Below are 25493 nucleotides of genomic sequence, written 5' to 3'. Positions count from 1 at the left end.
TGAAAGGATGTAAAAAAATTATGTTAGACTTAGGATGGAGAGTTCAATTGAGTGACAGCGTTTGAATTTCAAGCTTAAAGGCTTTATTTTGAACTACTTTAACTACATATCTTTCGGAAATTTGCAATTTCTCAAACGAGAGAGGACCAAACTGTCTAAGAGAGTGATTCGAGCATTTTACATTATGAATAAATCTAAAGCAATATGCTAAACTACGCTGCAAGCGGCTGAAATTGGAAAAAAGCTCAAAAGAAAGTAATTCTATAGTAGGTGATATTTTCATTGATATGGATTCTATCCTTAACTCAGGTAGATCTTTATTGTATTGAATAGGTTGAATTGGTGTGTCAAAGGGATCCACAGAAAAAACTGGGACCTTCCCACCACAAGCTAGAAGAATGTAGAAGTAAAGGTTCAAGGCCTCTGGTGAGTAAGTCTGCAGGATTTTGCTTTGTACCAACATGAAACCACTTGCTGGAATTGGTATTGGAGACAATTTCTGACACTCTGTTTGCAACAAATGTTTTAAGAACGTTTGGTGGTGTATTGATCCATCCAAGAACTATAGTGGAATCTGACCAGAAAAACATGAAATTCAATAGTCAATGAATCAATAGCCTTGGAGGCTAACCTAGAAAGAATAAGAGCTCCACAAAGTTCTAGTCGAGGAAGACTTATTTTCTTAAGAGGTGCAACTTTGCCTTTTGCACAAAGAAGATTGACACAAACAACCCCAAAAGAATTAGCACTACGAACGTTTATACAAGCTCCATAGGTTTGTTCTGAAGAATCAGAAAATCCGTGCAACTCAAGCCTAATAGCTTCTCTGCATTTGAAATTACGGACTATCTTAAGTTCATTTAGAAAAGAAAGTTGGCGTCTGAATGATGACCATTCAGTATAGATGCTAATTGGTACTGATTGATCCCAATCCAACTGCTCCAACCACAATTTCTGAATTAATATTTTTCCCTTTATTACACAAGTTGCAAGAAGACCCAAAGGATCGTAGATTTGTGCAATTAAAGAAAGGATTGAACGTTTAGTTACCAAATTAGATGTGGGTTTATTTATATGATACATGAGGGTATCTGACTCATAACACCATAGAATACCTAACGTTTTGGTTATCTCTCCAATGCGAAGAAAGTTAGAATCAGTACAAGAGATAGAAGAAGAATTAATACTATCGATGATGTTAGGATTATTAGAAACCCATTTACGAAGTGGAAAACAACCACGATCAAGAATGGTAGTAATTTCGGAGCATAAACGTGAGAGATCCGAAGAAGAATCAGATCCTGTTAGAAGATCATCTACATAGAAATCTGAAGATATTATGTTCGATGCTTCAGGAAACTCTGTGGCAGAAAGTTGTAGAAACTGTATTTAGCTGATATTTACATAAATCTTCTGATTGATTGAATCGCCATAAGATCTGTTGAAGGTTTCGCTGTTCAGGAGCAATAAGAACTTGTCGGTACATTTTGACTATGTCCGCAGAAACTACAAATGAAGCTGCCTGAAGCGAAGAAGTATTGAAAATAAGTCGCTTTGTACATTAGGGCCAACCATTTGAAGATCATTTAATGACAATCCAGTAGAAGTGGAAGACCCGTCAAAGACGACACGAAGCTTAGTAGTCAAACTATCTTCCTTTAGAACTGTATGGTGTGGAAGAAAGTAAGATATACTTGAAGAAGAAATTAAAGGAGATTTTGACATGTGCCCTAAATCTATATACTCTTGAATGAAATCTGCATAAGCTGATTTAAGAGAGGAATTGTTTTGAAATCTTCTTTCTATGCTATAAAACCGTTTAGAAGCAGATTGACTCTAGTCACCTAATTTGTTTGGAGATTCTTTAAGAGGAATAGAAACTATGAATCTGCCATTGGAACTTCTTTTGAATGTTGAGATGAAGTGCTGTTCACACAGCTGTTCTTCCTCTGACAATATAGGCCTTGAAGTAGAACACTCCTCTATTTCCCAAAATCGAGGAAGTTCCTGTGACTCCACATTTTGAGAAAAATTACAATTAATATTATTTGTATGAGAAATTGGCAAAGGACCTGAAATGATCCAGCCAAATTTTGTTTTTTGAAGAACTGGCATATTTTGCTCTAAACGAATTTGACCAACTAGAAGATCCCAAAACACAGCAGAACTAATTAAGAGATCAATCTTAAGAAGGTTTAAAGAAATTTGAGTCTGCTAGACGAACATTTTGAGGTATATTGAATAAGTTGGTATCTAAAGGAAAACTTGGAATTAGGTTACATATTTCTTCTACTACCAAACAAGAGATTGAGAGATTGAAATTAGAATGAGTTGCTTAAATAGAAACAGAACATTTAGAACTTATACGTGAAGATACCTGAGATACCAGAAACAGCAATATTCACATGTTTCCTTTTTGTACCAAACTTGTTTATCAGAAATAAAGTTTGATTGTGAACCAGAGTCTAAAATAGCCTTAAACGAATGATAACGGCCATGAGCATCACTAATAAGAAGAGTAACTGTTGACAGTAATACCTGCGTATCAGAAAAACAAGAAGAAAGAGTGATGGAAGCATTTCGAGACTCCACAATGTTCTGAGAAGAAGAAGAAGCATGCTGTGGATTTGAAGATACCCTTGAAGCATGTGAAGAACCAGAAAACTCAATATGAAGTAGTGTATGATGCTTCCTACCACATTTTTGACATTTTCCGTATTTACAGTTTTTATTTATATGCCCCAGATGTAAACAGTTCAAACATAATTTATGACTTTTTGCCTCATCGGTTCTTTGCTTTACAGATAAATAAAGAAACTCTGGACAATTTGAAATTTTGTGTGAATTTTGACAGAATTGACATACATATTCAGTTGAAACAAATGATTTTGCATTCCTATTATTAATAATTTTGCTAGTTTTTTTATGTGAGTTCTCATTTTCATTGAGTTTAAATGCTCTATTTTCTAATATGTCAGCTCTTTTCCTTAAAAACTCTAAGAGTTGATCAAATGTATGGTGTTGAGGCTTAACTGAGTCCTACTCACGTTCAGAAATAGGATCCAACTTACTGCATACTATATAGTTTAAAAGTGTGCCCCAGTATTCAATGGGCTCACCAAGAAATTTTAAAGAACGTAAATTGCTCGAGATATTGTCTATCAATATTCTTAAATGAAAAGAGTTCTCTTTATTCACTGTTGGCAAGTTGAATATTGCCTTTACATGGCTGTAGATTAAAAGATCTTGGTTTGCATATCTTTCACATATAAGCTGCCATGCAAGATTAAAATTTGTAGAAGAAAGTGGCAACGAGCTGATAACCTCTGCTGAATTGCCAGAAATGGCAGATTTTAAATAGTGAAATTTTTGAATTTGACTTAAACTACTATTATTAATAATTAGAGACTCAAACGAGTCATGAAAATCTAGCCAGTTTTCAAAGTTACCTGAGAATTTAGGAAAGTCTATTGTAGGTAATTTAATGTTGCTATGGTTACCATTATTTGAACAATTTTGACTTGAATTATTAGACATTCTAGATGTTTTATCAATAACAGGTTTTGATATAACTACTTTTGCTAATGCTACTGCAAAATAAAAACTATTTTCAAACTCTACCCTTGAACTAATATCATTTTCAGATACAGAATCTTCCAGACAGTCGATTTCATCTTGAATATTTTAAAACGATTCTATTTAGTTATTCATTTTAGAAAGACGTGTTTCTAACTCCGCTACTGGAAGATTCTGCTCGTCTATAAGGTTTATTTTATCTAAATAATTCTTGAAATTTGTTAATTTTGTTTTGATTATTGAACGTTTCTTACGTAGCATTGCAATATCTGACATTTTATTAGTTTTAAGTCAAATATCAGGAATAATAAATTATATTAAAGGAAAAACAAAGAAAATTATAACATAGAAAAATTAAAAAGGATATTACTTCGTATGACCTATTGTAAACTATCCTAACAGTACCAGACCGATACCTTCCTATAGTAAAATTCCACTATTTGGAAGAGTGATTTCATCGTTTAAACGCCGAATGTCATTAAATTTAAATGTATCAGCGAGCCCCGAAAACTACCCGTTTAATTTGCGTTTTCTCATCAGAAATCATAGAATGTATAATTAGTACATTTATTTGTACTTCTCTGTAGCAGACGTAACCACAAGATGCCGTACAGTGTAGCCGATTCTTGTTTACAAGTACCAGTTATGGTTATACAAACCTGAATTCTTCGACGCAGCGATTATTACCCACATAAAAATTCCAAAAAAATGAGTTTTTTCAATAGTAAAAATTGAGCACAAAATTGTATTGAAATAAATTTTATTTACATATTCAGTTTTGTTACATATTAAAGTTTATAAAATAATAATTGATATGTTACATTTCATTCCCATTCCGTTTCAAAAACTTGGCAACTTGGGAATTTGTAAAGCATCGTAACGGTAATACCAACGCACCTGTCGAAACAAAAAACGTTCATTTACATAGGCGGTTCTGGCGGGAGTGCTTCTGTTGCCTTTTGTGATTATATTTTTTGCGGTTGAAGTTTGTGGTGATAATCCTAGTGTTGTTGGAGTTTGTCGTTTTATAGTAAATTTTTAATTATATTCTGTGATTATTAAAATATAATGGACGAACAACCGAGTTGTTCCAAGAGAAGACAGCAAAATGTTAAAGTCAGAAGAGAAGGTAGTGATACGATATGAAGGACTTGAATTGCATGATGCAGAAAAATGGCATCAAATATTAGCCAAACGGTCGATATTTGTAGCAGTTTAACAAAAGTATCCATTTGCTGTATTTATCATGTGCCTAAAAATACATCGTAAAATAAAAAGCAAGTAAAACGTAAAACTAGAGGTAGAAAAAACATTGTTTTGGATGACGGGACAAGACATTTTATTTTCGGAGTAAAATTTCAAACACTGAAAAAATTTCTCAAGGGCTCGAAAACAATTACTTTTTACCCAAGATATCTTGTAGAGTATTAATCAGAACTATGCGCGAAATGAACTTTCGATATGTAAAAACAGAAAAAGTGTGTTATTAGAAAAAAAAAATTAGAAATTATTGTGTAGAGAAAATATTTTAAAGAAATACGCACACTTCGCAGCATTAAACGGAAAACATATTATTTGGATGAAACCTGGATTAACGAAGGTCATATAGATGGAAAAGATGGGCAAAATTTAAATGTCAAAGGTAAACGCGAAGCACACTTCGCAGCATTAAACGGAAAACATATTATTTGGATGAAACCTGGATTAACGAAGATCATACAGTTGGAAAAGATTGGCACGATTTAAATGTCAAAGGTAAACGCGAAGCATTTATAGAAGGCTGCTTTACAGGATTAAAAGCTGCATCAGGAAAGCGACGACGTATCCATATAGGAAGTGATACAGGGTTCCTTGATGATGGTTTGCTTCAATATGAATCAAGAAAAACAGGAGATTATCATAAAGAAATGACTTCCGAAGTATTTGAGCGCTGGTTTAAGAGAATCTTAACAAAATTAGAACCTGGTCAGGTCACGGCAATAGACGTTTTAGCGTAACTTCCGCGACAGCCGGGTAGCATCAATAAACTTTCTACAAATTTTTTTATAGCTTTTTGTAACAATAAAACACTGAAAACTTTGTTTTCGAAACTTCCAAAAAATTTAGTATAAAATCTAAGCAGACATCTGTTTCGGCAAAGTACCTTTTTTTGCAGCTGTATAAATTTATTTGTTTTTTATAACTTTTTGTCAATAAAACACTGAAAACTTCGTTTTCGAAACTTCCAAAAAATTTAGTATAAAATCTAAGCACTACAGCTGTTTCGGTAAAGTACCTTTCTCAAGTGATCTATTTTTGGTATGCATTTACACATTAAAGTCTTTAACAAAATAGGTTGAGGAGGGGAGAACTGTTTGTCTCAAGTTGGTTAAAGACTATAAAATGGTTTCTAAAGTGGACTGGGACTCCCCTCCCAAAGGAGTCCCAGAACATCAATCGAAATTGTTAGGTTAAAAGGGGGTATTTTAGAAAAAGGATTTTATCGAGAAAATATTAGTAAAACAAATGAGGTTTCAGAAACAGAATCGATAAAATTAGTTTTGAATTGGTTATGAATATTTTAAACTTTTTAAATAGAGATAATATTTTAAATGTACAGCAGTTTGAAATGGTTAATATTATTAAGGATAAACTCTTCAATAAATCAGGTTTAAGTTCGCAGACATAAACAAAACATTTTCTATGGCACAATGGAATTGTAAATCGGCATTCTTAAATAAATGTAATTTAGAATATCTATTTCATAAGCATAAAATCAATATAGGTCTTCTTTCAGAGACTTGTTTAAACCAAACATTTCTTTTCGTAGGTTACTCGTTTACTAGGTTTACTAATTGTTCACGTTTAGATAAAGAAGATAGAAAAGCTGGTGTAGCAATTTTAATTAAATATGAAATCAGTTTTTCTGAGATAGAATTATTACAAATGGAAAAGATTATGGCTAAGTATGTGTGTATGTGCGTCTTCTAAGTGATCAATTTAAAAAAAGTTTATCTTGTTTCAGTTTATATAAAACTTTGAAGTAGAATAACACTGATACAAATTCTGAATTTTTAATGGCATACCAAAACAATGTATAACTGGTGAGGATTTTAATTCGCATCATTGGGCTTTTGGATCAAATCTAGAAGATTTCGAAGGAAGAAACCTGTTAGAGGTAATAAACTCATAAAATCTTGTAATTTTAAACATAGGGGAACCAACCCTTATTACTAGACCAGGTCAAAGAAGTGCTTTTGATATTATGATATGCTCTCAAAATATCAAATATTTTAGTTGGATGTACTTCAAAACCCCCTTGGGTCTAACCATTTGCAAATTATGAGTTGTCAAATTAAAGGAACTCTGCCACCAGCGAAGAGTCATAAAATATGGAAAATTAACAAAGTAGACTGGACAAAATTTAGCAATTTCCTATATGAAAAATCATTGAATTTTATCGACGATAGTTACGACAAATTATTAGAACATATAAACAAAGCAGCTTCAGTAGCTATACCAAAAAGAGGTGCAAATAAATCATTTACTTGGAAAAACTGCAAACCATGGTGGAATAATAACTGCGAAAATGCGGTAACGAAACGCAAATAGTTATTTATTATCTAAGTACAAAGATAATTCAAATTTGGATAACCTTAATAAATATCAAAATCAAGATGCGATCGCCAAGTTTGAACAAAAATACCTCAATGAAGACGCCTGAGCTAAATTAAATAGGTAGAAAAACAAAAAACAATCAAATATACATCAAATGGAGTGGGGGAGACTGGACAGAATATTTCAATATTTAGAATTGGGTTAACGAAAAACCTAGAGATCAAAAATTTTTATACAAATGACCGCATGCAGCACCTTTTACAATGAAAGAAAAGCTTATAAAAACAGAAATAATACATGTCCTGGAATAGAAAATATCCATTGCCCAATGATTGCTGAGATCCCAGTTTTAACAAAGCAGCGCTTATTAGATGTATAAAAACAAGTCAAAATTACCAGACGCCTGGAAAAACATTTAATTATACCTATTTCTAAACCTAATAAACCTAAGGATTCCCCAGGTTCATACAAACCTATTTCATTGGGATCTTGTGTCATGAACTTATGAACGACTTATTAAAAATAGGTTAGAACACTGGCTGAAAAAAAATCAGTTATTGTTATTACCAACAATCCAATATGCATCCAGAAGAGGACGCTCGACTCAAGAAGTTACAGCATCATTTGTTACTGATGTACAATTAACATTTACCCGAGACAACTAAGTCTCCTGCTTATTTTTAGACATTAAGGGAGCTTATAACGTAGTTAATCTAGATATACTAACAGATACATTATATGCGATAGGAATTCTAGAAGGTTTTATTGCGAACCTAATGAAGTTGTACTGTGATAGAAAAGTGCATTTAAAAATAAATGGAGTGATAGGTATACCGCAATCAACATCAGTTGGATTGCCACAAGGAAGCTTTTTAAGTCCATTATTATTTATGCTGTGTACTGCTGATGTTACCAGTTCTATTACTAAGGAAACCAGATTACTTCAAAACGCAGACGACTTTTGCATTCATACAGAAAAGAAGTCGATCGCACCTGCCATCGATTAATTAGAAAATGCCACGAGAAGTATTGCCGAATGGTCACAACGAAATGGATTCTGCATCTCTCAAGAAAAATCAGTCAGGTGTTCATTTACAAGAAGAAGATATCAGCCACTAAACCAAATTAATATAGGACCCTTCACATTCCCATACAAAATATCAGTTAAACACCTTGGCATATTTTTAAATCAGAAGTACTCTTGGAAAGAACATATTCATCATACTATTATGTAAAAAAAAATGTTAAAACATTTTTTTGTACTAAATTACATTTATTTATAGATTACATTTATAAATATGGATCCAAATTTGAGAAATCTACTGGATGTGCTTTTTACTATTCAAATGAAAATATATATAAAAAAAATTCAAACTTTTAACTCAAATGTCTATTTACACTGCTGAGCTCATCAATAATACAAGCAAAATTATCAAGCTCTTCATCAGTAGTGATTATAAGAATTTTAGAAGCGGTCCAGTCACTTACCAATAAAGGTAAACAAATTTATTTATTTTGGATTAAGGCTCATTATGGAATTAACGAAAATAAAATAGTGGATATACTTGCAAAGGATACTACTAAAACAGGGCAAACGATAGAAGAAACATGATATCCAACAATGGTTTAAGAAAAAATAAATGGAACAGTGGCAACAGGAATATGACATCTCAATCATGTCATCTTTTTTTTTAAATTTTATTTTACCGCACATTGAGCATACATTTAATTCAAAATTTGTTTACAATATTTTCCATTCGCCACGAAGATTAGTATTTGATTTGTCGTCTCTGGTGTCTTTTAAAATAAATATCATAAATACTTTTACACTGTGTCTAAATATGTGTTTTACACATAAACGAAACTTGAATTATAGTACTACGTTCTTGAAAATACTTGAATATTACTTTTATTAATCAGTTACAGATATTTGAAGGTTGGTAATGTTACAAGTTAAATAAAGAAAACATAATGTTTATAAATAAATATGCTTAACATATGGTTTAATATTTTTGGATTTGAAAAACATAAAGCAAGTACAACAGAACAAAATATAGTTTCCGTAACAGAGATAGACAACTTTTTAGTACAAAAGCCAAGTAGCACCCAAATATTAAAAATTTAAACATTTTAACTTAGTTCTATATTTTAATAATCTGATAATAACAAAAACAAATTTCTTTACATAGTTGCCGATCTTTGCTATTTAATATCAATTTTGTATACAATTGTATTAGGATGATAAAAGAGCCTGTAAAGAATTTTGAGAAGATGATTCAAAGGAAGACAGAGAATCCACGAATTCTTGAGGAAAATCTCGGTTAATTGTTTTTAAGAAGTCATTCAGTAAATTTTTAACATCTGAAAAAGAAAACAGTAATTTAGAAAAACTCAGAAACAAAAAGCGGTTTAATTTCGTAGTAAATGTTTATTAAATTCCATTATAATAATTACGTTTTCTGGACATCCTGTGTTGCTGTAGAGGTATGACTTTTTAATTATTTCCGCTAACACAGATTTTCACGAGAAAAGGAAAATGAAAAACGTAATTTTGTTCTAGACTGAAATTTGTTTGAATGAATATAATAAATATCTCTTCAAAATAACTTTAAAATTCAATTAATGTTTTTCAACGTCCCTAAAGGTGTATTAATAATTAGTAAACTTTTTACACGCAATGTGGTAATTTAGAATTTTAGAAATTTTCACTACTTCTTAAGAAACATCCTTATTGCACAAACATTATATACACACTTGTTTTATACGTTGAATGCAAAATAAAAACAGCGTCATGTTATATATATATATATATATATATATATATATATATATATATATATATATATATATATATATATATATATATATATTGTTATGATTGTTTATTTTGACTTTAATCTTAGTTTATTGAGCCAATAAAAATAATATAACTTATTTGTTATCAAAAGTAAAATAAACTCCTTATATTACCTGTGTTCGATGGATTCAAAGATTTTCTAGTTGTCTTTTATCGGGATAGAGAAGAAGGATAAGAATAAAAAAATATATTATATTACAAAAATTTACGTTTCTTTATTTCATATGAACGAATAAAACAATTATCAAATTCTGTCGTTATCTTGTCAATCAGCATACAAGAAAATAAATCAAATTTTTATAATAATAAGATTTTAAATCTACATACATTTATATTAAGTGAAAACCAATTTGTCTTAAATTTTTCTTTACTTGAACAAGAAAAACAACAAAACTTTAAACTTTTGATTAGCCTAACAAAACCTCAGTTCTTAAATTTGAATGCTAATGACCATGATGTCAAACCGATCCTTCACAGATATAAAATTCAATTGTACAAAACACTTACAGCTTATTTTCTTATTGAGTTGTATGTTGGAACATAAACAGAAAAATCCAGTCTCCTCAACGGTGTGATCTCTCCTTTTTGGCACCTAGGCTCCTTCCTAACGTCTCTGCAAACCTGCTGCACTAACCAAAAACACCTGATGCACTTCTCCAAAAACTCAACTACTTATTAATGACACAAGGACCTCCTTTTGTCAACTTGATGCCGTAAAACTACTTTCACAAATCTTCACAAAATGCCAACGGTAGATACAAGGACCTCTTTCAATCTACTTGCTATCTCCTTCTGCAAAACTATTCAATCCTTTTCACAATGCCGGTATCCAACTCACGAACCACACCCTATCTTGAGACAAACGACTGTTTCATTCGATGACCAAATTATAACTGACTTCTCCGGTCCTCATGATTGGCTAACAAATTCCCATTTAAAAACGACCGTCCAATCAAAAGCTCAAATTGTGTTTAACATGATTTTGGAAAAGCCTAATTTCGGTTTCAGAGAAAAACTAAATAGCTTACTTTAATATTGGTTTTGTCAATACACAATGTATACATATTTCAAAAGATTAGAATATGGTAATTTAATACTCGATTATACAAACAATGAAAAGATTAACTTACAGGTAAAATGTCTTCTAATTCTAAACAAAGCTTTTTGATAATTTTGTTTGAAACGGAAAAAGGTCGTTTGCCAAACAAATTTCTATTCTTATCTACACTAAATATATATATATTATTGTGATATTTAAAGTCTTGGTGCGCCAAGCAATAATTAGCTAATTAATTTTTTTGATTAATTAAAATTATTTAAATGATATGATTATGACTCTATCACAATTTTTAATTCTTTTATCTCAGGGTTAAATTCGTGCTTCAATATCTATGCTATTACATGTGAAAGGTAAGGTCCAGAGAATACCGGAATAATAAAAAACACATATGATCTAACACTATATATTGAAAATAAAAATAATGAAATAATTCACACTCAAAAGTTTTCAATAAACAAATCTCATATAAGGATTCTCAAAATTTTGTTCTCCGTACGTGAACAATCAAAATTAATGGTACAAACAATATTAATTGAAATCTCAAAATCCCAAACTATTCTAACTCTCCTAATCAAAATATTTATATCCTTTCTAAATTACGTGTAAAAATTGTGTTATCAATAAAAGAAAAAAACTGCAGAAACAAAAATATCTCTCTCTGATGATGAGTGGTCCAAATCCTTGTTCCTTGTAGACTATATTATCTCCTCTCAACCGCTCCCTATGTAATCAGCAATCTTACACAGATTGTTGCAAGTATATCGTCCTTAATGATCTTTAAAAGCACAAATCATTCAAATTATGATAGCCTTTCTCCTCTCGATAAACTGAATCTCTCGTTGGCCCGAGTGAAAAATGACTCTTGGAATATCTTCTCTTTACGATAAACTGAATCTCTCGTTGGCCTGAACAGTGACTCTTGGAATATAAGTAGAGAAATATGACTTACAATATTTTGCTGCTTCAGCTTCTGTCAGATACACTAACTCCACAAAAACTCACTAACATTCAACACTACTGCTTGCTACATTTCAGGAACCGCCAGAGAACAATCACTGTTCGTCTTACAGACTTGGAAACCAACTGATTATATCTTTTCTCTCTCCTCAATCTCGCTAAACTTTTTCCTACATACTTATCCCACCTTTTTCAATCTCCGCCAATCAAAACTCGTCACAATTCCCCCATTTTTTCATTTCGATAACAAACAAATTTTTACCTATAATTATAAAATTTCCTAAAACTTATTTACAAATAATATTTTCTATAATTCTTAAAACTAACAAAAACCTCTTTCTAAAATCTCTTCTATTTGTCTCTAATCACTGCATTAATGTGGTTCAATTGTCTTTGGATTTCACTTAAAATTATGCGGGTCACTCAAGTATAACAAAGAAATAATTTATGCAAAGCTTACATTTTGTTTAGTACAGGTAATCCAAGAATTTAATAACTTTCCTTCTTGGAAATGTTTGTTGGATATTGTCCTACTTATCTGAATTATTTTAATGTTTTTGAACTTTGAAATATTTTAATCAACCCAATATTTTCTTGATTTTACATATCATAACAAATCCCCGCCATTTGATCTGCCGAAAACTCTTTGTTAAATTTTAAAAATGACAAAAGTTTTCTAGGATCAAATTATTTCACTATGTTATTAAAATCTACTTATGATACTGATAAATGTCGTGAATGTTAAAATACCCCGTATATTGCCTGTCTTTATACGGGATTGGATATATTTTCGTTTTAAATTTTTCCAAGTATTTTCCCTTAAAAGAAAGTTCATAATTTTTAGCCACTCGGTTTACTTCATTAACAAAATCTCCATGGTTTCCTAAAATCTTCTCTATTTTCTTTCCCATGTTTTCTCCACAATTTATTTTTCTTTCATCCTCCTTTTGTTCACATGTGTTCACTGTCCATAATACTTCTTCACAAAATTCTGGATTCTCGTCCATCAGTGCCATTTTTTCTTCTGTTTTCTTTTTATCCTCTAATTCCCTTTGGTATTCCGAGCACCATGTTTCTATTCCTTTCATTTCTCTGATGATACCTTCTTTTTCTTCCTGCTTCCTTTCTGTTTTATCGTCGGTTGCCAACAATTCTTCTGTACCTTCTATTTCCTGTTTTTCTCTGGTCTTCATCTTATTTTCCTGCTTTCTTTTCGAACTCTTCTTCTTTTTCTTCCTTCTCTTTTTCTCTTCTGTTAGATCTTGTTCTTGTACTTTCGGTTTATCCTCTACAGTCATATCGATTTCTTTGCGTTTTTCCTGTGCATTGATCCTTCCAGAATTTGTTTTCCTATCTGTTTGCTTTTCTTCTCCTGTGTTGTCTGGTTCTGCTCTGATTTCCAGTTTATTTTCCGAAAAATTTATGGTGATATCTTTTTTCCTCAATTCATCAATTCCCGCTATCATATCATGATTTAAATCTTCAATCACCACACATTTCATAATATGGAATTTGTTTCCCACTCTTATCTGTACTCCCAAACCTTCGTTTACTGTCGTCAAATTTTTATTGTTTGCACCCACTAAATCAACCCTAGGAATCTTATACACAAATCTGCCCAAATTTAATTCTTTTACTAGTTTTTTATTGATTAGCGATATCTCCGAGCCAGAATCAATCACAATTTTAATCGCTTTATGTTTTATAAATGCATCTAAAAATATTAGATTAGAATTAGAAATTTGTCTTTCGTTTCCTATTGCTACATGATTCATCTCCCTTCTATTTTGTTGTTGGAAGCTCCGGTTATTTCTATCGTCCCTTTGTTCGTTAGTATTCCTATTCGGAGGATTTTGTGCATCTCTATTCCTGTTGTGATTTTCATTTGTTCTATTTTGTGTATCATTCCGGTTATCGTAATTTTGTTGTCTATTGTAATTATTGTAATTTCTCGGCCTATATTCGTTTGTTGATCTGGGATGTCGGTTTCTCTGGTCATAATTTGATGAATACCTTCTTTCCGGTCCATTATATTGGTCATGTTGTCTTCTATTTCTCATTTCTTTTCTTTTCGCTTCTTTTAATTGAAGGAATTGGCACAAACTATCAATATCTTGACAGTTTCTCAAAATCACGTGATCTTCCAACGTTTCCTCAAAATGTCTGCTGATCATTTCTACCAGCTGTTCGGTAGAATATTTGTATTCTAGATATTTTGAATTGTTATATATCTGCAAAGCATATCTTTCTTCAGATATTCCCATTTTTTCGTGATATTTTCCATTCTGTAGCTCTTGGTTGATTTCTCTCTGTTTATTTTTCCCCCAGAAATAGTTGAGAAATTTATTTTCAAAATCTGTCCAATTTTCAAACTCATCTTCCTTGCTTTCATACCATAACGCTGCTCCTTCTTTCAAATGGTTTCTAATTGTTTCTTTGCAATCGTCAAAATATCTAATATGTTGTAATTTGGTTTTCAAATTTTTAACAAACGGTACTGGGTGTGTTTTCCGAATATCCCCGCCAAATTGTATTTTCGACTCGCTTGTTCCATGGATGATAACTTCTTTTCTCTCTACCCCTCTTAGTTCAATTTCTGCCATTTGTTTTTCATTTTGCTTTAATCTTCTTTCTATTTCCTTCCTGTCTTCTTGTAGCGCCATTTCAAATTTTTCTTCTAACTGTTCTAATTCCTTTTTCTGGACAGTCTTACTATCTTTCATTTTAGTTTCTATTTCTTCTCTCTGCATCTCTAGTTCCTTTCTCTGGCAATTTTGTATCTCCTTCATTGTATTTTGGATATCTTTAATCTCTGTCTCTTGTTTTGCATTCTTTATGGTTATTTCTTCTATCTGTTGTATCAGTTCTTTCTTTATCCCCTCAACACATCCTTTAATTTCTTGTTCATAGTTTTCCAAACGCTGCTCTATATTTCTGTTATTTAGTTCTATTGCTTGCCTTGTTTCCCGTTGGTTTTCTTCCATTGTTTGTTTTGTTTCATCCATTTTTTGTGACTGTAATTGCATTAGTTGTAATATTTTATCTATTCCTGATAGTTCTTTTCTCTCCTCAACTATTGTCATATTTCCTTCATTATCCGATACTTCTTCCAAAATTGTTTCATCTTCTCTGTTATCCTCCTTCCTTTCCTGTATTTTACTTTGTCTCCTTGTGACAGACATGTTGTTACTTTTTGTTATTGTTTTTGTCCCCGCCAAATGTGAAATTTTACAACACTCTATATGTTTCAGAACACGACAATATTTCTCCCCAAATGTATTAAATTTTCACGACAAATATCAAATATGCAATCAGTAAAATTCAAATAATTCAAAATAAATATCAAATGTACGATTGGTAAAGAAAATAAAATCAAATAATTCAATAGCAGTAAATATCCACTACCTACGATCAATCAATAAATCAAATTTATATTCCCTGGAAAAATTGTCAAAATACTTTCAAATTCAAATTCCCTCAATGTTATATGTTTTTATCTCTGGATCACCTGTACTTATTCCAGATCTCTTTCCCTTCCTTTAAATGTAAAGCTGCGATATTTTCAAGCCCCACGTTTTGGAAGCCAGTTATTGTGATATTTAAAGTCTTGGTGCGCCAAGCAATAATTAGCTAATTAATTTTTTTTGATGAATTAAAATTATTTAAATGATATGATTATGACTTTATCACAATTTTTAATTCTTTTATCTCAGGGTTAAATTCGTGCTTCAATATCTATGCTATTACATGTGAAAGGTAAGGTCCAGAGAATACCGGAATAATAAAAAACACATATGATCTAACACTATATATTGAAAATAAAAATAATGAAATAATTCACACTCAAAAGTTTTCAATAAACAAATCTCATATAAGGATTCTCAAAATTTTGTTCTCCGTACGTGAACAATCAAAATTAATGGTACAAACAATATTAATTGAAATCTCAAAATCCCAAACTATTCTAACTCTCCTAATCAAAATATTTATATCCTTTCTAAATTACGTGTAAAAATTGTGTTATCAATAAAAGAAAAAAACTGCAGAAACAAAAATATCTCTCTCTGATGATGAGTGGTCCAAATCCTTGTTCCTTGTAGACTATATTATCTCCTCTCAACCGCTCCCTATGTAATCAGCAATCTTACACAGATTGTTGCAAGTATATCGTCCTTAATGATCTTCAAAAGCACAAATCATTCAAATTATGATAGCCTTTCTCCTCTCGATAAACTGAATCTCTCGTTGGCCCGAGTGAAAAATGACTCTTGGAATATCTTCTCTTTACGATAAACTGAATCTCTCGTTGGCCTGAACAGTGACTCTTGGAATATAAGTAGAGAAATATGACTTACAATATTTTGCTGCTTCAGCTTCTGTCAGATACACTAACTCCACAAAAACTCACTAACATTCAACACTACTGCTTGCTACATTTCAGGAACCGCCAGAGAACAATCACTGTTCGTCTTACAGACTTGGAAACCAACTGATTATATCTTTTCTCTCTCCTCAATCTCGCTAAACTTTTTCCTACATACTTATCCCACCTTTTTCAATCTCCGCCAATCAAAACTCGTCACAATTCCCCCATTTTTTCATTTCGATAACAAACAAATTTTTACCTATAATTATAAAATTTCCTAAAACTTATTTACAAATAATATTTTCTATAATTCTTAAAACTAACAAAAACCTCTTTCTAAAATCTCTTCTATTTGTCTCTAATCACTGCATTAATGTGGTTCAATTGTCTTTGGATTTCACTTAAAATTATGCGGGTCACTCAAGTATAACAAAGAAATAATTTATGCAAAGCTTACATTTTGTTTAGTACAGGTAATCCAAGAATTTAATAACTTTCCTTCTTGGAAATGTTTGTTGGATATTGTCCTACTTATCTGAATTATTTTAATGTTTTTGAACTTTGAAATATTTTAATCAACCCAATATTTTCTTGATTTTACATATCATAACAAATCCCCGCCATTTGATCTGCCGAAAACTCTTTGTTAAATTTTAAAAATGACAAAAGTTTTCTAGGATCAAATTATTTCACTATGTTATTAAAATCTACTTATGATACTGATAAATGTCGTGAATGTTAAAATACCCCGTATATTGCCTGTCTTTATACGGGATTGGATATATTTTCGTTTTAAATTTTTCCAAGTATTTTCCCTTAAAAGAAAGTTCATAATTTTTAGCCACTCGGTTTACTTCATTAACAAAATCTCCATGGTTTCCTAAAATCTTCTCTATTTTCTTTCCCATGTTTTCTCCACAATTTATTTTTCTTTCATCCTCCTTTTGTTCACATGTGTTCACTGTCCATAATACTTCTTCACAAAATTCTGGATTCTCGTCCATCAGTGCCATTTTTTCTTCTGTTTTCTTTTTATCCTCTAATTCCCTTTGGTATTCCGAGCACCATGTTTCTATTCCTTTCATTTCTCTGATGATACCTTCTTTTTCTTCCTGCTTCCTTTCTGTTTTATCGTCGGTTGCCAACAATTCTTCTGTACCTTCTATTTCCTGTTTTTCTCTGGTCTTCATCTTATTTTCCTGCTTTCTTTTCGAACTCTTCTTCTTTTTCTTCCTTCTCTTTTTCTCTTCTGTTAGATCTTGTTCTTGTACTTTCGGTTTATCCTCTACAGTCATATCGATTTCTTTGCGTTTTTCCTGTGCATTGATCCTTCCAGAATTTGTTTTCCTATCTGTTTGCTTTTCTTCTCCTGTGTTGTCTGGTTCTGCTCTGATTTCCAGTTTATTTTCCGAAAAATTTATGGTGATATCTTTTTCCTCAATTCATCAATTCCCGCTATCATATCATGATTTAAATCTTCAATCACCACACATTTCATAATATGGAATTTGTTTCCCACTCTTATCTGTACTCCCAAACCTTCGTTTACTGTCGTCAAATTTTTATTGTTTGCACCCACTAAATCAACGGAACGGTTTTAGTTATAATAGTGGAATTTGGAGGGAGGTAATAAACAGACGTAGGCTTCTTAAATAGTCATAACAAGTGACGTAATAGTGACAGATGACGTTATAGCGCCACTGTGACAGATAATTTTAAATAGCACCTTATGGCAAGTGATACCTCGTTTGAAAGATATTGAAAATACCTATTCAACCATACTAATTTTATTTAAGTTTAAGTTCATTTTGATGAATAAATTAAATAAATACTAAAATTGTAGTTTCGCATTTAATTAATAAATATTAAAACCTCCGCCACTGGTTACTTGTCAAAAAGTTGACATTTTTCAATTCTCTAATTGTTTGTACGTCAACATCAACTTTTTTGACAATTAACTAGAGGCGAACGTTAGAATATTTATTAATTAACTACAATTATTTTAATATACCTATTCAATCATTCTAATTTTGTTTGGATTTAAGATGATTTTGACGAATAAATAAAGAAAATTAACATTAAAATTCTGGTTTGATATTTAATTAATAAAAATTCTAACGTCCGCCTTTGGTTATTTGTCAAAAAATTTGACGTTTGTCAATTCTCCAATTGTTTTTAGTTTGCAAAAGCGTTTATAGTTCAATATTTAGTTTTTGTTTTTACTTAGTTTAGTCAATTCTCTAGTTACTTTTAGTTTGCAAACGCGTTTATATCTGAATATTTAGTTTCTGTTTCTGCCTAGTTTAGTCAATTCAAGTTTAGTCAAGTTGTTTTTAGTTAGTTGTTCTTAGTTAATATTTAGTTTAAATATTGTTTAACGAGACGTTTAAATTTTTACAAAGGCAGAATGGTACGTACTGTCGCCGACAAAGTAGCAGCTGTGTTAATAATTGGTGAATGTGGAAATAATTTCCATGCAGCGGAACGTCTTTTTAAAGTGGGTGATCGACGAGCGAGCCATAATACCGCGGTTTTAAGAACGACGGTTTTACTCGTGGCTCGTTAGTGCTGATCGACTAGCGAGCAAAACAGTCATTGCCAACCGCCCACAGCTAACATGTCGTGTTCAACTGAAAGTGAAGTTACCTCGCTATAGCATACTACGAAATTACAAAAAAAAAGCGGAGACGCCCTAGACGTTGGGTATTTAAAAGTTTAACATATGCGTTAAGTCGAGTTGTTTTGTTTTTGTATTCTGGAGATGTACATTTCCATAAACAAACACATTCTCGTAAACAATATATAAATTCTAATAAAAAGTCGTGGCTGAGAGTTCGCATATCCATGATTAAAAACTGATCTTTTCACTCCAACGGTCGCTGAAAACTGCCGGTTTTGCTCGCCAGTAGTGATACACGCGCGGTTTTAAATGACGAGCCAAGTAAAAAATAAAACAAACTGACGAGCCGCGAGCCAGGCTCGTAGGTATATAAAACCGCGGTATTGCAATGATACACTGACGAGCTTTACCGACGAGCCACAAAACCGCAGTTTTACTCGCCTGTCGATCATGGCCTTTATGAGAGGTACCCCGATCGCCCTACATCGAGAGCTTATTTGAGGAAGCTTCTTCGGAAGTTTAAACAAACAGGTAGTGTTCAAGATGTCAAACGATCTGGTCGACCAACAATTAGTGACGACAAAAAAATTAACATAATTTCAGAAATGGTAGTGAACACTACTTCTTCTACAGCCCAAGTTGCATCTATCTATGGAATCAGTCAAAAGACAGTACACCGAGTGTTGGCTGAAAACAGATTTCATCCATACAAATTAAAAATTGTGCACCAACTTTCAGATGATGACCCCAACCGAAGACTAGAATTGTGTGAAAATATGTCCAATAAAATTAACCAACAGCCCAATTACATAAAAACAATTTGTTTTAGTGACTAAAGTACTTTTTCTCTTAATGGAAGTGTTAACACACACAATGTGAGGTGTTGGAGTTACACAAATCCTCACGTCTTTCGTGAAACACATACTTAATTTCCAAAAAAAAAAAAAATAAATGTTTGGGCAGGTATTTTGGGAAACCACATAGTTGGGCTTGTTTTTCTCAATACTAACTTAACCGGTGAAGTGTATCTGGAGATGTTACAAAATGCAATTGAACCATTAATACTTGAAATTCAGGAGGACAATCCAGATGAATTCGGCAACTTGGAAATAACGTTTCACCAAGATGGTGCTCCTGCACACCATTATGGTGCAGTAAGACGTTACCTAGATGAGGAATATCGTGGTAGATGGATTGGACGAAGAGGTACGATAGAATGGCCGTCTCGGTCACCGGACCTCAACCATTTTTCTGTGGGTATACTTGAAACCTAAAGTTTACGCTACAGCAACCGAAAATATTGACATTTTGAAACAACGAATTGTTGAAGAATGTAGGGAAATTTCCCCCGACACATTTGAACGGCAAGAGTTTAGAAATAGGAGCATTACTGTCAGGAAGTAGATGGAGCACATTTTGAACACTTACTATAAGAACTGGTTGTTAAATATTTATCAATTAAATGAGGAGCTACAATTTTAGTATTTATTTAATTTATTCGTCAAAATGAGCTTAAACTCATACAAAATTATTATGACTGAATAGGTATTTTCAATACCTTTCAAATGAGGTATCACTTGCCATAAGGTCCCATTTAAAATTATCTGTCACAGTGGCGCTGTAACGTCGTCTGTCACTATTACGTCATCTGTTATGACTAGTTGAGAAGCCTACGTCTGTTTATTACCTCCCTCCAAATTTCACTATTATAACAATAACCGTTCAAAAGATACGAGGGGGGGAACGGACTTTTGACTAGCACTGTATATATATATACATCCTACTATCATTTTCGCATCGATACATTATGCTTTTACCATCAATTTAGCATCGTCTTGCAAAGTAGCATCTGTATATCGACGCTACTTTACAAGACCTTAATAACTTTTTTCCTGTACTTGTTACAAGAATTTTAACCATCTCATTGATTAGAGATTTGATACCGTGTTTAAAATGTCCACCATTTTGACGACGTTTCGGCAAGATCTCACTTGCCATTTTCAAGTCTCTCTGGATGGTCTGCTTCTTGTCGATGTTCAAGTGGAAGTGACACCCGTAGCGTCACTTCCACTTATTCCACCCGTATTATTAATTTCTGTAACTTATGACACTTATTCAAGTAGGTATATCTGGTTGCCTATGCACATGGCTCACTTAAATATATTATAATTATAAAAAAAAAACTTTTTACACTTATTATATGCTAATTTCTTAAAAATACCCTCATATAAATAATTTTTATAACATTCTCTAGTATATAACTTATAAATTAATTTTTTTAAACACTATTTTTCCTCCTCCTACGTCCAATATCATTTCAATACCCCAAAATTAATTTTAAAATAAATAATTTACCTATTATTTTTTTAAATATTAATTTTCTTATCCACATACCTTAGTAAATATAATAAATTAACTAATTCAATTTTTTTTTATTTAAAAATTGTTCTATTAAGTACGCCTATGTTTCCATGTCTACGTCAAACTGTCATGTCAAATGGAAGTTTGTATGTTTATTTATAGATAAAATCTAGGAATTATTTCCATTCAAAATAACTTTCATCAATATAAATTGGTAAGTTTTTCACTTTTTATATTATTTTTAGCAAAACATTTATAGAATCTATTTAGTATCTAACCCCAAATTACAGTCAGCTTTCATTCGTCGTGGTAGTTAGACGTGCGTAAGAAAGAAGCTTGTTTTTAAAACCGGTGTTGATAAATTAGCTATATAAATAAATATTTCGTGAACTTTAAAAGTAAATTAATTACACCAAATAAAAAAGCGAAATTCGGAAAGACATTAAAAACTCATGAGTGCAGTTAGTAAGTAAGCTGAGTGCTGTAAATTTGAAGTCATTCAAGTCAAAAGATTAAATAGGAGGCAAGTAGATGAAAACGGTACCCAATATATTCCAACAAAAACATGTGTAGTTAGTTTTAGGTCACAGGTACTACCAAAATATGTAACAATCAACAAAAGACTAAAGGAAGTCGAGCCATATAAACAAAAGGTGCTATTATGCTTTAATTGTCTAAGATTTGGACATACAGGGGGACAATGTAAGAGCAGGGCTAGGTACGAAAAATGTCAGGAATCACACAACTCAAAAGAGTGTAAAACGACCGATATAACTCCAAAATGTTTTAGTTGTTCGGGGAATCATTTTACTACAAATTTGAGCGCGTGTCAGGAATTTCAACGTCAAAAACTTGTAAAAGACTTCCAGTAATATTAGTTATCAAGACGCCAACAGACAGTTTCCCAGGAACTCCTATGCAAGAGCAACAACCATTAATACGGAACAAACTACAAACATTTCCTGCCTCAAAACTTTCCCTCCATTAAATCCCAATAATTATACACCCACCCAGCTCCCATCAAATTCAATTAACCAAATGTCAACAAATAACATATTTTACAATAATTCAAATAATACAAATTCTAGAACATTTAAAAGACAGAGACCAAATAGTCCAGATCCAACATTAATTTTGCATAATGAAATTATAGCTTCCCCTAGATCTCAATTACCTAAGGGAGGAATATTAGACAGTATTAACTATAAAGGAAATATTAATAATAATTCAGTTGCATCTCCTTCAGACCTAAGCATGATAAATTCAATATTAGAATTAGTTATAGAAATTGTCACAAAAGTTTTAGTAACAAAAAGTATAAATATAAATAAGGAAGAACTCGAAAACTTAGTCAAATTAACTATAAATGGAAACACGTCATCACATTCTCAGACCTCAACCATTCAATAAATATTCTTCAATGGAACTGCCGTTCAGCAGTTTCTAATAAAACTAACCTAGAATATCTACTAGATAGGGGCAACTACTCCGTTGCACTTCTATCGGAAACATGGTTTAAAGCAGGAAAATATTATAATTTTAAAGGCCTCAACAATATTCGCTGTGACCGGGACGACGGGTACGGCGGCTCAGCCATTTTATTAAAATCAGACTTAATATACCAAGAAGTCTCAATTCCAACTACAATAAACTTTGAGCATAGTTGTATCTCGGTTAATTTTCCATTTATACATAAAAAAATCTACTTCGTTTCAGTATACTTTAAACCGAGAACTAGAATATCATTACAACAGTGGATCAACTTTTTGGAACAAATTCCAAAACCATTCATAATTGGGGGCGACTTTAACGCACATAGTTTGGCTTGGAATGATGGATATGACGATATCTATGGCAAGACTCTTTTGGAAGCTATCGAACAATGCAACCTAGTAATTTTGAACGACGGATCACCTACATTAGCAAACAATAAGAAGTCAGCTGTAGACTTGACCCTCTGTACACAGGATCTGACGCACCTAATTACGTGGTCTACTTTAGAAGAACCTTATGGCTCTAACCACTTACCAATACACATACAATTTGGAAGGAATAGCCCGCTTGCGCAAATTAAACAGACAAAACATAACATATGGAGACTCAAGGCTGCTAATTGGGATGTATACACCGCTACACTTGAAGCTACAGAACCAAAATCATCACTAATGGGCATTATCGACAATATTAACAAAGCTGCCAACAAAGCAATTCCCTTACAAAATTCAAACACACAAAATAGAAATGATTGTTCGAAGGACTGGTGGAATGAAACCTGTAACATAGCTGCTAAAGCAAGAAAACAAGCTTACTTAACCTACACACATGCTCCAAATCTTAATAATCTAACAGAATATAAAAGACTTGATGCAGTAGCTAAAAAAACTTTCAAAGAAACTAAGAAAAAAAGCTGGATTAATTATTGCCAAAATCTAAATCAAAATACACCAATTAAAGAAGTGTGGAACAAAGTAAACCAATATAAAAACCGAAAACAAGTAAATAAACCCCCAATAAACCCCAAAGAAGACTAGATAAATGAATTCCACACAAAAATCTCGCCCCCATGGGTTGAAAACAACATTACTCAACAAATAGCTACCGTAAATAGAAACACTTCTTTTCTACAATCACTATTTCAATTATGGGAACTCGAACAATGCATTAAATCAACAAATAATAAATCTCCCGGGGCGGATAACATTTCATACAATATGTTGCATAAAATGCCCTTATTCCATAAGAAAGCACTGTTAGAATTGTTCAATTCGATTTGGATAAAAAAGATTCCTTTTCCACCAATGTGGAAAGAATACATCGTAGTACCTATCAAAAAACTTGGAAAACAGAACGGAAATGCAGATTCATATAGACCCATAGCTTTATCATCGTGTATATTTAAAACCATGGAAAGAATGATAAAGAACAGGCTTGAATATTGGCTAGAAAATGAAAAAATATTACCTGACTCACAATATGCTTTTAGAAAGGGAAGATCTTCCTTAGAACCCCTAACGATACTAGTAAATGACATCTATCTAGGATTCACACACAAATACAACACTTTGGCTACATTTTTGGATATCACTTCAGCATATGATAATGTTCAAATAAATATACTAGAAGAGAAACTTATCAATATTGGTCTACCAACCTCCTTTGCCAACTTCATAAAATCAGCTTACTCTAGTCGATCAGTTTCCTTAAAGATAAATAAAGAAGTTTCGGAATCAAGAATATGTAGATCTGGATTACCACAAGGTAGTATCTTGAGCCCAATCCTCTACAGCCTGTACACAATGGACATAGAAAATGTTATATCACGTAAGTCCAAAATTATTCAATACGCCGATGATGTTGTTATTTACACCAGTAACAAATCAGAGGACAAATGTATAGAAAATATCAACACTGAATTTATAGAAATCCAAAAATGCCTAGACAATATGGGAGTTTCCATATCCGAGTCCAAAACCAATATATGCATTTTCTCTAGAAATAGAAACAACTATCAAAGACCATTAACAATAGGAAAATATAAACTCCGTATTAGCAACTCTGTAAAATATCTTGGCCTACATCTAGATAGAAAACTATTATGGAAGGACTGTATCCACCAAATCATCAAAAAAACAAGTAATTCTATAAATATTTTAAGAGCGTTTTGGAGGGGAAAGTGGGGAGCAGATCCAAATACGGCTTTACTTTTCTACAAAACAATGGTACGATCAATAATGGATTATGGAAGTCAACTCTATGGAACAGCAGCAGATACACATCTAAATAAAATCGAGATACAACAAAATAAATGCTTAAGAGTTTGCCTGGGATATCTTAAGTCAACACCCATAAATATTATGCAAGCTGAAGCTGTGGAACCTCCTCTTAAACTAAGAAGACAACTATTGAGCAGAAAATTTGTGATAAAAACCATTTCCAAAAAAACTTCTTACCTCAATAGTATACAATCACTAACAGTTCAAGTTTTGACCCATAGATACTGGCACTTCAAGAAAACCCCCCTCATAGTAGAAACTTTCTCAGCAATACTTGACATTACAGATATACTTTATTCCAACCAACTCCCCCCGGTTCTAATTTA

At 32.1% G+C, this 25493-nt stretch overlaps 2 protein-coding genes across 7 annotated transcripts in view; both read right to left on the bottom strand.

Annotated features, from left to right (window-relative positions):
* Positions 1–525: 525 nt before the first annotated feature.
* LOC140446513 (uncharacterized) lies at positions 526–1083 on the bottom strand. The gene has a single exon (XM_072539070.1). It carries the CDS (start codon positions 1081–1083, stop codon positions 526–528), a length of 558 nt encoding a protein of 185 aa, XP_072395171.1.
* A 3236-nt stretch (positions 1084–4319) lies between these two features.
* The window catches only part of LOC140445546 (importin-4-like), a 550550-nt gene continuing 529376 nt past the window's right edge, over positions 4320–25493 (bottom strand). For all 6 annotated transcript variants that reach the window (XM_072537643.1, XM_072537647.1, XM_072537644.1 and 3 more), the window contains one exon: positions 4320–9534. In XM_072537643.1, the coding sequence (XP_072393744.1) occupies positions 9407–9534 (128 nt within the window). In that variant the 3' untranslated portion in view covers positions 4320–9406. The remainder of the gene's footprint in view (positions 9535–25493) is intronic.

Source organism: Diabrotica undecimpunctata, chromosome 7, assembly GCF_040954645.1.
Source record: "Diabrotica undecimpunctata isolate CICGRU chromosome 7, icDiaUnde3, whole genome shotgun sequence".
Classification (NCBI taxonomy): Eukaryota; Metazoa; Arthropoda; class Insecta; order Coleoptera; family Chrysomelidae; genus Diabrotica; species Diabrotica undecimpunctata.
Note: the sequence above shows the minus strand (reverse complement) of the source record. Positions and strands in the feature narration are given on the sequence as shown.